The 14,708-nt window shown below is 44.1% G+C and overlaps 1 protein-coding gene across 12 annotated transcripts in view; it reads left to right on the top strand.

The window, feature by feature from the left end:
* Window positions 1–14,708, top strand: part of LOC106592263 (chromodomain-helicase-DNA-binding protein 9) — a 127,736-nt gene that overhangs the window by 78,678 nt on the left and 34,350 nt on the right. For 11 of the 12 annotated variants that reach the window (XM_045689301.1, XM_045689299.1, XM_045689298.1 and 8 more), the window contains 7 exons: window positions 4,375–4,512; window positions 4,609–4,730; window positions 7,801–8,044; window positions 10,041–10,217; window positions 10,548–10,691; window positions 11,822–11,920; window positions 12,037–12,193. In XM_045689301.1, coding sequence (XP_045545257.1) covers window positions 4,375–4,512; window positions 4,609–4,730; window positions 7,801–8,044; window positions 10,041–10,217; window positions 10,548–10,691; window positions 11,822–11,920; window positions 12,037–12,193 — 1,081 coding nt within the window. The remainder of the gene's footprint in view (window positions 1–4,374; window positions 4,513–4,608; window positions 4,731–7,800; window positions 8,045–10,040; window positions 10,218–10,547; window positions 10,692–11,821; window positions 11,921–12,036; window positions 12,194–14,708) is intronic. The other variant, XM_045689302.1, reaches the window with a different exon arrangement.

Genomic DNA, 14,708 nt, shown 5'->3' with positions numbered 1-14,708 from the left:
TGAGGCTGACGTTTGGCAACTCGAACCTTCAGCTCCCTCCACAGATTTTCTATGGGATTAAGGTCTGGATACTGGCTAGGCCACTCCAGGACCTTCATGTGCTTCTTCTTGAGCCACTCCTTTGTTGCCTTGGCCATGTGTTTTGGGTCATTGTCATGCTGGAATACCCATCCACAACCCATTTTCAATGCCTTGGCTGAGGGAAGGAGGTTCTCGCCCAAGATTTGACGGTACATGGCCCCGTCCATCGTCCCTTTGATGCGGTGAAGTTGTCCTGTCCCCTTAGCAGAAAAACACCCTCAAAGCATAATGTTTCCATCTCCATGTTTGATGGTGGGGATGGTATTCTTGGGGTCATAGGCAGCATTCCTCCTCCTCCAAACATGGCGAGTTGAGTTGATGCCAAAGAGCTCCATTTTGGTCACATCTGACCACAACACTTTCACCCAATTGTCCTCTGAATCATTCAGATGTTCATTGGCAAACTTCAGACGGGCATGTATATGTGCTTTCTTGAGCAGGGGGACCTTGCGGGCGCTGCAGGATTTCAGTCCTTCACGGCGTAGTGCGTTACCAATTGTTTTCTTGGTGACTATGGTCCCAGCTGCCTTGAGATCATTGACAAGATCCTCCCGTGTAGTTCTGGGCTGATTCCTCACCGTTCTCATGATCATTGCAACTCAACGAGGTGAGATCTTGCATGGAGCCCCAGGCCGAGGGAGATTGACAGTTCTTTTGTGTTTCTTCCATTTGCGAATAATCGCACCAACTGTTGTCACCTTCTCACCAAGCTGCTTGGCAATGGTCTTGTAGCCCATTCCAGCCTTGTGTAGGTCTACAATCTTGTCCCTGACATCCTTGGAGAGCTCTTTGGTCTTGGCCATGGTGGAGAGTTTGGAATCTGATTGATTGATTGCTTCTGTGGACAGGTGTCTTTTATACAGGTAACAAGCTGAGATTAGGAGTACTCCCTTTAAGAGTGTGCTCCTAATCTCAGTTTGTTACCTGTATAAAAGACACCTGGGAGCCAGAAATCTTTCTGATTGAGAGGGGGTCAAATACTTATTTCCCTCATTAAAATGCAAATCAATTCATAATGTTTTTGACATGCGTTTTTCAGATTTTTTGTTGTTGTTATTCTGTCTCTCACTGTTCAAATAAACCTACCATTAAAATTATAGACTGATCCTTTCTTTGTCAGTGGGCAAACGTACAAAATCAGCAGGGGATCAAATACTTTTTTCCCTCACTGTATATGTTTTGATAACATTTGTATCATAACTAAAGTGGCCAAAGTAACTTCTCAAAATGAAGCACATTCATCCACTTTACAAGGGGTGTAGAGCCTAAATGACATACATACGCAGCGCGTGAGATCAAGTTTGGGGAAGATAATTTTCACCATAAAAACAGCTTGTAAAATTACAGAAAATGATGTTATGGCTTTAGAAGCTTCTGATAGGCTAATTTGCATAATTTGAGTCAATTGGAGGTGTATTTCAAGGCCTACCTTCAAACTCAGTGCCTCTTTGCTTGACATCATGGGAAAATCAAAATAAATCAGCAAAGACCTCAGAAAAGAAATTGTAGACCTCCACAAGTCTGGTTCATACTTGGAAGCAATTTCCAAATGCCTGAAGGTACCATGTTAATCTGTACAAACAATAGTACGCAAGTATAAACACCTTGGGACTGCGCAGCCGTCATACCGCTCAGGAAGGAGACGCGTTCTGTCTCCTAGAGATGAACGTACCTTGGGGTGAAAAGTGCAAATCAATCCCAGAACAACAGCAAAGGACCTTGTGAAGATACAAAAGTATCTATATCCACAGTAAAACGAGTACTATATCGACATAACCTGAAAGGCAGCTCAGCAAGGAAGAAGCCACTGCTCCAAAACCGCCATAAAAAAGCCAGACTACGGTTTGCAACTGCACAATGGGACAAAGATCGTACTTTTTGGAGAAATCTCCTCTGGTCTGATGAAACAAAAATAGAACTGTTTGGCCATAATGACCATCGTTATGTTTGGAGAAAAAGGGAGAGGCTTGCAAGCCGAAAGACACCATTCCAACCGTGAAGCACGGGGGTGGCAGCATCATGTTGTGGGAGTGCTTTGCTACAGGAGGGACTGGTGAACTTCACAAAATAGATGGTGTCATGAGGAAGGAAAATTATGTGGGTATTATTAGGCTACCCGAAAGTTAAACAATTTAAAGGCAATGCTACCAAATACTAATTGAATGTATGTAAACTTCTGACCCACTGGGAATGTGATGAAAGAAATAAAAGCTGAAATAAATCATTCTCTCTACTATTATTCTGACATTTCACATTCTTAAATAAAGTGGTGATCCTAACTGACCTAAGACAGGGTATATTTACTAGGATTAAATGTCAGGAATTGTGAAAAATTGAGTTTAAATTATTTGGCTAAGATGTATGTAAACTTCCGACTTCAACTGAATAGCCTTCTGCCGTGTGCGCATTGCTGCACTTATAATGTGAAGAAATAGCCTAATAGTTTATCAACGTTTTAAGCTAAACATTCTCATCTGTTGCATCAGGCTTATTGCTTAAAACAGTTTTTTTGATGCTAGTGGTTATATTAATTTGGGATCTATCACATCCCACAACTGTCCAAGACTATGTTTGGAATATTTATTTCTCGCACAGAATAGAGTAGGACAGCGTTTGTACTATGGGGAATAGTAGATTGACATAGGCTAGTGCGTTTGCTGTTCGTTAGGCCTACTCATCTTGTTGGCTGACGAAAAGCAAATGTGGACAGTTCTTCCAATATCTTCAATTTGCACCTTGGTATTGGATAAGGACGCACGCAGTTGCGTCCCCGATGTGTCTGTCTTCACTTGTAGCCTGTGAGAAAGACCTGATCAAGTGACGGAGAGCCATGTGTGTGAGGTGCTTCGGCACGCAGCCGGGAGAAGGGATTTATGATTATTATATTCAGCCCAAGGGCCCAACGGTCACTGGCCGCAAAAGGCATGGATTTTTTTAGGGGACATTACGGACACACAAAAGGGATGCAGCCGGGACATTTGAGGCATTATCAACTGCTTGAGTGAGAGACTGATGAAGTGTGTACAGCCTGCGCAAAAAACAAAGCAGCTCATGCCTTTCGTGTGACTTTTTGCAAATCATCATTAGAGTCACATCATGCAGCCTTAGAATGTATTAAAAATCTAAACATACAGCCCAACATTTGTATCACAACTAAAGTTACATAAATAACTCTAAATTAAGCAATAGGAGTACCTGTTTCTTTGTTAACCGCTCAACACAGAATAGAGAAAATATCGTTCCTATTTTATTCAGCTATGTTCAATTGTATTCTTCATACTATAAAATAATGGCACGGAATTCGAAGAAAATCTTGTCTGCTAAATGAACTAGTGTAGCCCACAGCCATATGGCATAGCCAGATTAGGACCTAACACAAGGACAACTCAGAGTATGCTATTCTGTTCTTCTGAAATAGACTACATTTTCTTCATATCATGTTTTTTAGACCTGTCTAAAATAAATAATGGATTTATTGTGATGGTGTAGGCTATATTACATGGATTTATTAGACTTTTTCAAATGTATATGTTCCAAAGGTCAGTATCAGTGGCTTGTAGGCTATGTGTGGAAGCCAGGAGATGCTAAATGTCTTTATGTTAATTAACGGTCAATTACCGTGAGACCGGCAGTTATTTGCTTGACAATCACCGGCTGACAACATTTTGTGACCGCCACAGCCCTACTTGTCCCTAGCCTGAATAGTTCAGAAATCTATTTCTTTCTGGTGCTCCTTAAATTCTGTTTGGTGCCTAGCATTTTAAAAGTTAAGAGCAGTGTGTGTTTGTGGGAGAGAGTGAGTGGTGTGTGTGTGTTTTTACGAGAGGGAGGGAGATTGAGTGTGAGGAAGGGATGGAGAGTGTGTGTCTATTTTAACTGAAAGAACTGAGTAAAGAAGGTTTCATGCAGTGTTTTCTCCTTACTGACACAATGACATGCAGATCATTATGCATGTATGTTCCTTCCACCCATTCCTCCAGCCAAATCACAGGTAGGCCTTTGCAAATATGAGCAAATGGCCATTCTATGCAGTATTCTATTAAACACTGAACAGTGTGAAGTTAAATTCAATATGTGTTGTATTGAGTCACAGTGTGCATTTCAGTGACAGGTTTTTGCGTAGCTCATGCGCAGGAGGTTTAGAAAACGGGGGACTGGGCGAACAGGACGCTAGTGACAACACTAGTAGCTACTAAAAGGTGAAGCTTTCTATGTTTTTTGTGTTAACTCACATCTCTCTCTCTCTTTCTTTCCCCCTCCCTCCTCCCCCTCTCTCCATCCCTCTTCCCCCAGCAGGTGGTGTACTACCTGGTGAAGTGGTGCTCTCTGCCCTATGAAGACAGTACGTGGGAACTGAAGGGGGATGTGGACCAGAGTAAAATAGAGGAGTTTGAGCTGCTGCAGGCAGCAAGGCCAGACTCCCGCAGGACGGTAAGCCCCCTTTATTCAACCTCCTTTCTCTTCTCTTCCTCTCTTCTCTTCTTTTCTCATCTCTCTTCTCATCCTCTAACATTCTCTACCCCACAGGAGCGTCCCCCAGCCAGCTTGTGGAAGAAGAGGGATCAGTCGAGGGAGTACAGGAACAGTAACGTCCTCAGGGACTACCAGCTGGAGGGAGTCAACTGGCTCCTCTTCAACTGGTACAACAGGTCAGTAGGGCCCCCCAAGGCTACACACACACACACACACACACACACACACACACACACACACACACACACACACACACACACACACACACACACACACTGTACCTGTATGCATGTGCAAACAAACAGACACACAATGTTCTCTGTTCTACTGCCCTGAACAGATTCTGTCAGTCAGAAACACAGGGTTGTTCCAGACTTCAGATCCTAGGTTTCAGCTCTGTGGTTGTAGCATACTGTATCCAGCCAGAGAGACAAGGCTGGACTGTCAGATTGCTAAGTAGTGCAGAAGAGAAGCCAGTGAAGCAGTGAGCTGACAGCATGTCTGTACTGAGACAGGGAGACGCTTGCCCAGAGCCTGCTGACTTCTAGCTTGGATAAGTATGCAAAACCTGTGAAGAATGTGGTTAATAGGTTTGGATGGTATGTCTTATATATCATATACCAGGGTATTTTGAAATACCAACGGTATGATTTTAGTTTTGATTTGTTTTTTTGGGGGGTTTGGGTCGCCCTAAAGCTCAAAGGGGTGCGTGCTACGCCACTGCTTATAACTATCAGTTAACTATCTAAGATAAATTATCTCCTGCTCATGGCGCCAGCTATGCATTTTGTTTAATAACTTGCTAGCTATGTGGCTAGCTTGCAAGATCACGCTTCTTGGTTACAGCAGAGACAATCAATCTCCTCCTTGATCAAGATCCCTACTGCTTGAATTTTCTTTGTGCTTAATAAAAATAAATAATATATATATATATATATATATATATACAGTGGGGGGGGAAAGTATTTGATCTCCTGCTGATTTTGTACGTTTGCCCACTGACAAAGAAAGGATCAGTCTATAATTTTAATGGTAGGTTTATTTGAACGGTGAGAGACAGAATAACAACAAAAATATCTAGAAAAACGCATGTCAAAAATGTTATAAATTGATTTGCATTTTAATGAGGGAAATAAGTATTTGACCCCCTCTCAATCAGAAAGATTTCTGGCTCCCAGGTGTCTTTTATACAGGTAACGAGCTGAGTTTAGGAGCAAAACCGCCATAAAAAAGCCAGGCTACGGTTTGCAACTGCACATGGGGACAAAGATAATAATGACCATTGTTATGTTTGGAGGAAAAAGGGGGAGGCTTGCAAGCCGAAGAACACCATCCCAACTGTGAAGCACGGGGGTGGCAGCATCATGTTGTGGGGGTGCTTTGCTGCAGGAGGGACTGGTGCACTTCACAAAATAGATGGAAGGACAATTATGTGGATATATTGAAGCAACATTTCAAGACATTAGTCAGGAAGTTAAAGCTTGGTCGCAAATGGGTCTTCCAAATGGACAATGACCCCAAGCATACTTCCAAAGTGGCAAAATGGCTTAAGGACAACAAAGGCAAGGTATTGGAGTGGCCATCACAAAGGCCTGACCTCAATCCTATAGAAAATTTGTGGGCAGAACTGAAAAAGTGTGTGCGAGCAAGGAGGCCTACAAACCTGACTCAATTACACCAGCTCTGTCAGGAGGAATGGGCCACAATTCACCCAACTTATTGTGGGAAGCTTGTGGAAGGCTACCCGAAACGTTTGATCCAAGTTAAACAATTTAAAGGCAATGCTACCAAATACTATTTGAGTGTATGTAAACTTCTGACCCACTGGGAATGTGATGAAAGAAATAAAAGCTGAAATAAATCAGTCTCTCTACTATTATTCTGACATTTCACATTCTTAAAATAAAGTGGTGATCCTAACTGACCAAAGACAGGGACATTTTACTAGGATTAAATGTCCGGAATTGTGAAAAACTTAATTTAAATGTATTTGGCTAAGGGAGAGGGAGACAGAGATATGGAGAGACAGAGCAAGGGAGAGAGCAAGATGGAGAGACAGATCAAGGGAGAGAGAAAGATGGAGAGACAGATCAAGGGAGAGAGAAAGATGGAGAGACAGATCAAGGGAGAGAGAAAGATGGAGAGACAGATCAAGGGAGAGAGAAAGATGGAGAGACAGATCAAGGGAGAGAGAAAGATGGAGAGACAGATCAAGGGAGAGAGAAAGATGGAGAGACAGATCAAGGGAGAGAGAAAGATGGAGAGACAGATCAAGGGAGAGAGAAAGATGGAGAGACAGATCAAGGGAGAGAGAAAGATGGAGAGACAGATCAAGGGAGAGAGAAAGATGGAGAGACAGATCAAGGGAGAGAGAAAGATGGAGAGACAGATCAAGGGAGAGAGAAAGCGAGTGAGTGTGGAACACATCCCAAATCATCTGCTTGTCTGTAGCCAGGCTGTAGTGTTGCTACTGGGACTGCGCTTCAGAGTGCTGTGAAGTTCTTAAAGGTCCAATGCAGCACTTTTATCTCTATCAAATCATTTCCCGGTAACAATCAAGTACCTTAAAACAGTCAGAAAGAAACAAAAATAGCTTCTTAGCAACGTGCAATTTCTCAAGCAAGAATTTTGCTAGGACTGCCTGGGATGGGTCTGAGTGGGGAGGGGAAAACTGAAAACGAACTGTTATTGGCAGAAAGGTTTGGAACTCTCTTTGTTATTGGTCTGTCAACTAATTTACTGTGATGTTACCAGGCTGGCCAAAACAACATCCCACCAAAACAGGCTGAAATTTCAGCTGGTATTTTCAATCAGCTCTTACACTAAAAGGGCATTATCATAATTTTCACAATTTCAGAGTATTATTCCGTCCTCATATTGTGGAAATATTTATAAAACAGGAAATCCTGTTTTTGACTGCACTGAGCCTTTAAGATTAAGGAACAAAGTATAGGAAGTAAGTGGGAGTATCTGCTCTTTGCAATTGATGTCAAGATTTACTGTAACACCCCCACCCTCTGGACAACCAGATTAATGTTCTGCCTGACTACTAGAGGAAGGATTCTGTTCAGCCCAGTCTCATCACTTAATATCAATATCAGACAGGACCACAACTACTCTATACATTTTTGGGGACTGTAATGTCTCTCTCTCTTTCTCTCTTTCTTCCTCCAACCCCCCTCTCGCTTCCTCTCACTCCTTTCTTACTCCCTCCCTGCTCCCCTCTCCTCTCTCCCTCCCTGACAGACGGAACTGTATCCTGGCAGATGAGATGGGTCTGGGGAAGACCATCCAATCCATCACGTTTCTGGAGGAGATCTGGCGCGTGGGCATCAGGGGCCCCTTCCTCATCATCGCCCCCCTCTCCACCATCGCCAACTGGGAGAGAGAGTTCAGAACGTGGACCCACCTCAATGTCATTGTCTACCACGGCTCCATGGTCAGCAGGCAGATGCTGCAGCAGTACGAGATGTACTCCAGGGACACACAGGTAAACAACAACATAAATAAACAACACAGGATAGCCGTACGAGATGTATAGTCAGGGACCCACATCAGGGACCCACAGATGAACAACAGTGTCAACAACAGATGGGTCCTTGACGTTTCAAAAAGTTGTTATCTGATGTGGGGAGGTGGTGGTTGTCAAAAACAACACCAAAAGGGGCTTGAAACCAGCGGGCAGCCAGCATCTCATAATGGGGACGAAAAACAGGCAATAATGTGATGCACTTATCATTAGCTGTGAAAGATTAAGTGAAACTCGGGTGTCTCTCTGTTCCATTAAAGTAATGACAGTATTTGTTCTATTGTGTATCAGGGAATAGTGACATGATATCAGAGATACTCAGTCAGACAATGAGATTTGTCCAAGGAGAGCTTGCAGGCCACATAATGAGAGAGAGAGATACTGAGATTGAATAGCATGACTGTCATGTTCCAGCATGCCTAGTCACCTTACCCCTACACATATCTGCCTCTATCGATCCAGTATCTCTTCACATTATACATATGCTACTGGAACTGACCCTGTATATAGTATGCTTACTTACTTTATCGTGTTCTTCTTATTTCTTATTTTATATCTCGTGTATCTTTGTTCTACCTTGTTATTTTTAGTATTACATTGTTATTGATTACTGCATTGTTGGGCCTTTCACTGTACTTGTGCATGTGACATTAAAGCTTGAAACTTGAAAGCAGGACTCAATTTAAAGGCATGAGAAGGGTTTGAAGGGTGGCACGTGTCAGGTGGTAGCCCTGGGCAAAGGTTTTTTCTGCGGTGGTTGGCAGAGTAATGTGGAATGACAGACAGCGGTTAGGAGATCTTAGTATGCAAATGTAACAGGGGGGAGGGGGAAAGAACAGATGAGGGAGGAGTGGAAAGAACAGATGAGGGAGGAGTGGAAAGAACAGATGAGGGAGGAGGGGAAAGAACAGATGAGGGAGGAGTGGAAAGAACAGATGAGGGAGGAGTGGAAAGAACAGATGAGGGAGGAGTGGAAAGAACAGATGAGGGAGGAGTGGAAAGAACAGATGAGGGAGGAGAGGAAAGAACAGATGAGGGAGGAGAGGAGTGGAAAGAACAGATGAGGGAGGAGTGGAAAGAACAGATGAGGGAGGAGTGGAAAGAACAGATGAGGGAGGAGTGGAAAGAACAGATGAGGGAGGAGTGGAAAGAACAGATGAGGGAGGAGAGGAGTGGAAAGAACAGATGAGGGAGGAGAGGAAAGAACAGATGAGGGAGGAGTGGAAAGAACAGATGAGGGAGGAGTGGAAAGAACAGATGAGGGAGGAGTGGAAAGAACAGATGAGGGAGGAGTGGAAAGAACAGATGAGGGAGGAGTGGAAAGAACAGATGAGGGAGGAGTGGAAAGAACAGATGAGGGAGGAGAGGAAAGAACAGATGAGGGAGGAGTGGAAAGAACAGATGAGGGAGGAGAGGAAAGAGGAGCTGCCACCAGGCTGTCTCACTGGAAGACTGTGATGTCACTGTGGCACCACAGGGAATCACCTTAACACACAGGGAATCACGTTATCACCTTAACACACATGGAATCACCTTAACAAACAGGGAATCAGCTTAACACACAGGGAATCACGGTAACAAACAGGGAATCAGCTTAACACACAGGGAATCACCTTAACACACAGGGAATCACCTTAACACACATGGAATCACCTTAACACACAGGGAATCACTTTAACACACAGGGAATCACTTTAACACACAGGGAATCACTTTAACACACAGGGAATCACCTTAACACACAGGGAATCACCTTAACACACTGAGCAGGATGTCTCACTAGATATGAGAATGGTATATTTCTCAAGGACCATCTTTATATTCTGTCTTCTCAAATGATTGAAATCACTGATATTTCTTTACAAGGCATTATACACTCACCATTGAGAATGAGAAAAGATGAATGAATGGAAGAGTTGTATTGACTCCCTGTGCGTTTCTTCTGGTTTCCCTCCAGGGTCGTGTGGTGCGGGGAACCTACAAGTTCCACGCCCTCATCACAACCTTTGAGATGATCCTGGGCGGCTGTCCAGAGCTCAACACCATCGAGTGGCGCTGCGTCATCATCGACGAGGCCCATCGCCTCAAGAACAAGAACTGCAAGCTGCTAGAGGGCTTCAAGCTCATGAATCTGGTATGTCCAAGTCACTGAGCATACTGTAGCGCAGAACTGAGCAAAGGGTAGAAATGCAGCCATTACAGCTTGAATGTTTGAGATCCTAGGCCTAGTGTGTCTCAAATCAGTATCTTGTTTGTGTGTGGAGAGAAGCAGTGAAACGTGCCCTAATGGTAACCATCACTGTACACCAATCTGGTTGGCTCTTAAGATTGTTTGTGATTGAGGTCTCCCCTCTCTCGGTAGTTGTGTTCAGTGGAGGCACAGCTTGTAGGTTGGAGTTCCTATGCTGTGTGTCTTGTATTGTTTCTAACTCACATCTCTCTCTTCCCTCTCCTCTCTCACCAGGAACACAAAGTCCTCCTGACAGGGACCCCCCTCCAGAACACGGTAGAGGAGCTGTTCAGTCTGCTGCACTTCCTGGAGCCTCAAAGCTTCCCCTCAGAGAACACCTTCATGCTGGAGTTTGGAGACCTCAAGACTGAGGAGCAGGTGAGGCTGTGTGATTCTATCATGTGGTTGTTGGGTTCGTATCAAGTGTGTCGCTGTCAGTGTGAGTGTGTGAGGATTATGTTGTTGGGTTCCTATCAACAAAGTGTGTATGTGAGAAATACTGTGTGTTATAGTTTAGTCTCTGCCTGTTTGCCTGTGTGTGAGTGTGTCCTTTACCATCACTGATCATAATGAATATGATTATTAATACAGAAGCTAATTTGTTTTCATATGGTATCAGGGGACATGAGTGTGTTTTTCCCCACTCACCCCACCTGGTGTTTGAACAGTGTGTCAGTGTGTTGAGATAATGATCCTGTTGGTACAGATGGAACTCTGAAGGAGAATAGAGCACACACACACACACACACACACACACACACACACACACACACAGACAGAAAGACAGTGCTGGTTTGGAAAGTTATGTTATGTTAAAGGCCCTGTAGCATTATGCTGATGTATTTACAGTTATTTACGACCCCTATCATCAACCTCATGGACTTCATCAGTCTGTTAAATGTGAAAAACCCAGCAGCGTTGCAGTTATTGACACACTCAAACGGGTGCGCCTGGCATCTACTACCACACCCCTTTCAAAGGCACTTAAATGTTTTGTCTTGTCCATTCACCCTCTGAATGGCACACATGCACAATCCATGTGCATTGACTCAAGGATTAAAAATCCCTCTTTAACCTGTCTCCTCCCCTTCATCTACACTGATTGAAGGGGATTTAATAAGGGATCATAGGTTTCACCTGGATTCACCTGGTCAGTCTATGTCATAGAAATGTCTAAGGTGTTCCTAATATTTTGTACACTCAGTGTATTGTACTGGTTTGACAATCATAGTACCACTGACCGGCCCATGGTCTACCACTCTTAATCCTGCTAATCCTTCAGCACCTCTGGTTAAAATCATGTGTGTGTATGTGGGTGCGTGTGTGCGTGAAAAAGTGTGTTTCCGTTCCAGACTCTCCACATGTTAACCTGTATCTTCCATCTCTCTGTATCCGTCTCTCTGTGTCTCAGGTCAAAAAGCGTCACATATTACTGTAAAATGTGTCTGTATGTATGTGTGCGTATGCATGTGTCCATCTATGAACCTGCATATCTCGGTCTCTCTCAGGTCCAGAAGTTGCAGGCCATCCTGAAGCCCATGATGCTGCGTCGTCTCAAGGAGGACGTGGAGAAGAAGCTGGCTCCTAAGGAGGAAACCATCATCGAGGTGTGTGTGTGTGTGCTTGAGATTGAGTATGTGTTTTTTTTGTCTTAGTTTTGCTGACTGATTTTGTTTCTGTGTAGTGTCCTATATAATTGAATGTTTCTATATAATGTGGTCAGGTGGAGCTGACCAACATCCAGAAGAAGTACTACAGAGCCATCCTAGAGAAGAACTTCTCCTTCCTGTCTAAAGGAGTCGGCCAGGCCAACGTCCCCAACCTGGTCAACACCATGATGGAGCTGAGGAAGTGCTGCAACCACCCCTACCTCATCAAAGGTACTGAACACACCACTACCTGACCCTAACCCTGACCCCTACCTAACCCTAACTGTAACCAGGGTTGGGGTCAATGCCATTGAAATTCCAGTCAATTCAGAAAGTAAACCAAATTCCAATTCCCCATTTTCCCCATTGAAAAGCATTGAAGAGAATTGGAATTGGAATTTCAGTTTACTTCCTTAATTGACCGGAATTGACATGGAATTGCCCCTGTAACTCAACCTGGTCAACACCATGATGGAGCTGAGAAGCTGCTGTAACCAGCCTTACCTCATTAAAGGTACTAACATTGATATTGCTACAATCCAGGTTGTGGAACGCTGTATGTAGCCTCTTGTTATATGAAAGGACAGTGTATGCCGTATGGGGAAGGCTGATTTGGGTAATTCCTGCCCATACCGGTAGTAAAGAGCTCTATAGCAGCCCCGGAGCAGAATGAAAACCACTGAGTCAGAGACATCCTCATTCCTTACTATCTTTCCCTATGGTGCTGTCTGTCTCTCTCACCCACCCACCCTCTCTCCTCCCCCCTCCATCTTTCTCCTAGCTGTGTCAGAACTCCTAGAACAGAGAAAGCAGGCCAGGAGGTTGAGGCTCTGGAACAGATAATGGACTAACTTCACCTCTCCCTCCATCCCTCCGTTCATCCCTCTATCTATTTTCACATCCAAAAGCTGCTGTGTTGGTCCATTGCTCTCCCTCCTTCCTGCCCTCCTTACCATAGCTGTAATATCTTTATGTCACTGGTATACTTGTGCTCTGGTTAATCTGGTTTGACACAGTGCGCTCATACAAGGCCAGCCTAGTGAACTTTTGGCCTTTGGTTTGACAGATGCTTCTGTGTGTACAGTGGGGGGTGAAAGTATTTCATCCCCTGCTGATTTTGTACGTTTGCCCACTTACAAAGAAATGATCGGTCTATAATTTTAATGGTAGGTTTATTTGAACAGTGAGAGACAGAATAACAACAACAAAATCCAGAAAAACGCATGTCAAAAATGTTAGAAAATGATTTGCATTTTAATGAGGGAAATAAGTATTTGACCCCTCTGCAAAACATGACTTAGTACTTGGTGGCAAATCCCTTGTTGGCAATCACAGAGGTCAGACGTTTCTTGTAGTTGGCCACCAGGTTTGCACACATCTCAGGAGGGATTTTGTCCCACTCCTCTTTGCAGATCTTCTCCAAGTCATTAAGGTTTTGAGGCTGACGTTTGGCAACTCGAACCTTCAGCTCCCTCCACAGATTTTCTATGGGATTAAGGTCTGGAGACTGGCTAGGCCACTCCAGGACCATAATGTGCTTCTTCTTGAGCCACTCCTTTGTTGCCTTGGTCGTGTGTTTTGGGTCATTGTCATGCTGGAATACCCATCCACAACCCATTTTCAATGCCCTGGCTGAGGGAAGGAGGTTCTCACCCAAGATTTGACGGTACATGGCCCCGTCCATCGTCCCTTTGATGCGGTGAAGTTGTCCTGTCCCCTTAGCAGAAAAACACCCCCAAAGCATAATGTTTCCATCTCCATGTTTGACGGTGGAGATGGTGTTCTTGGGGTCATAGGCAGCATTCCTCCTCCTCCAAACACGGCGAGTTGAGTTGATGTGAAAGAGCTCCATTTTGGTCTCATCTGACCACAACACTTTCACCAGTTGTCCTCTGAGTCATTCAGATGTTCATTGGCAGACTTCAGACAGGCCTGTATATGTATTCTTGAGCAGGGGGACCTTGCGGGCGCTGCAGGATTTCAGTCCTTCACGGCGTAGTGTGTTACCAATTGTTTTCTTGGTGACTATGGTCCCAGCTGCCTTGAGATCATTGACAAGATCCTCCCGTGTAGTTCTGGGCTGATTCCTCACCATTCTCATGATCATTGCAACTCCACGAGGTGAGATCTTGCATGGAGCCCCAGGCCGAGGGAGATTGACAGTTCTTTTGTGTTTCTTCCATTTGCGAATAATCACACCAAATGTTGTCACCTTCTCACCAAGCTGCTTGGCAATGGTCTTGTAGCCCATTCCAGCCTTGTGTAGGTCTACAATCTTGTCCCTGACATCCTTGGAAAGCTCTTTGGTCTTGGCCATGGTGGAGAGTTTGGAATCTGATTGATTGCTTCTGTGGACAGGTGTCTTTTTTACAGGTAACAAGCTGAGGTTAGGAGCACTTCCTTTAAGAGTGTGCTCCTAATCTCAGCTCGTTACCTGTATAAAAGACACCTGGGAGCCAGATCTTTCAGATTGAGAGGGGGTCAAATACTTATTTCCCTCATTAAAATGCAAATCAATTTATAACATTTTTGACATGCGTTTTTCTGGATATTTTTGTTGTTATTCTGTCTCTCACTGTTCAAATAAACCTACCATTGAAATTATAGACTGATCCTTTCTTTGTCAGTGGGCAAACGTACAAAATCAGCAGGGGATCAAATACTTTTTTCCCCCCACTGTACGTGACTGTGTGTGTGTGTGTGTGTGTGTGTGTGTGTGTGTGTGTGTGTGTGTGTGTGTGTGTGT

The sequence above is a fragment of the Salmo salar genome, chromosome ssa11 (genome assembly GCF_905237065.1).
Source record: "Salmo salar chromosome ssa11, Ssal_v3.1, whole genome shotgun sequence".
In the NCBI taxonomy this organism is placed as follows: Eukaryota; Metazoa; Chordata; class Actinopteri; order Salmoniformes; family Salmonidae; genus Salmo; species Salmo salar.
Note: the sequence above shows the minus strand (reverse complement) of the source record. Positions and strands in the feature narration are given on the sequence as shown.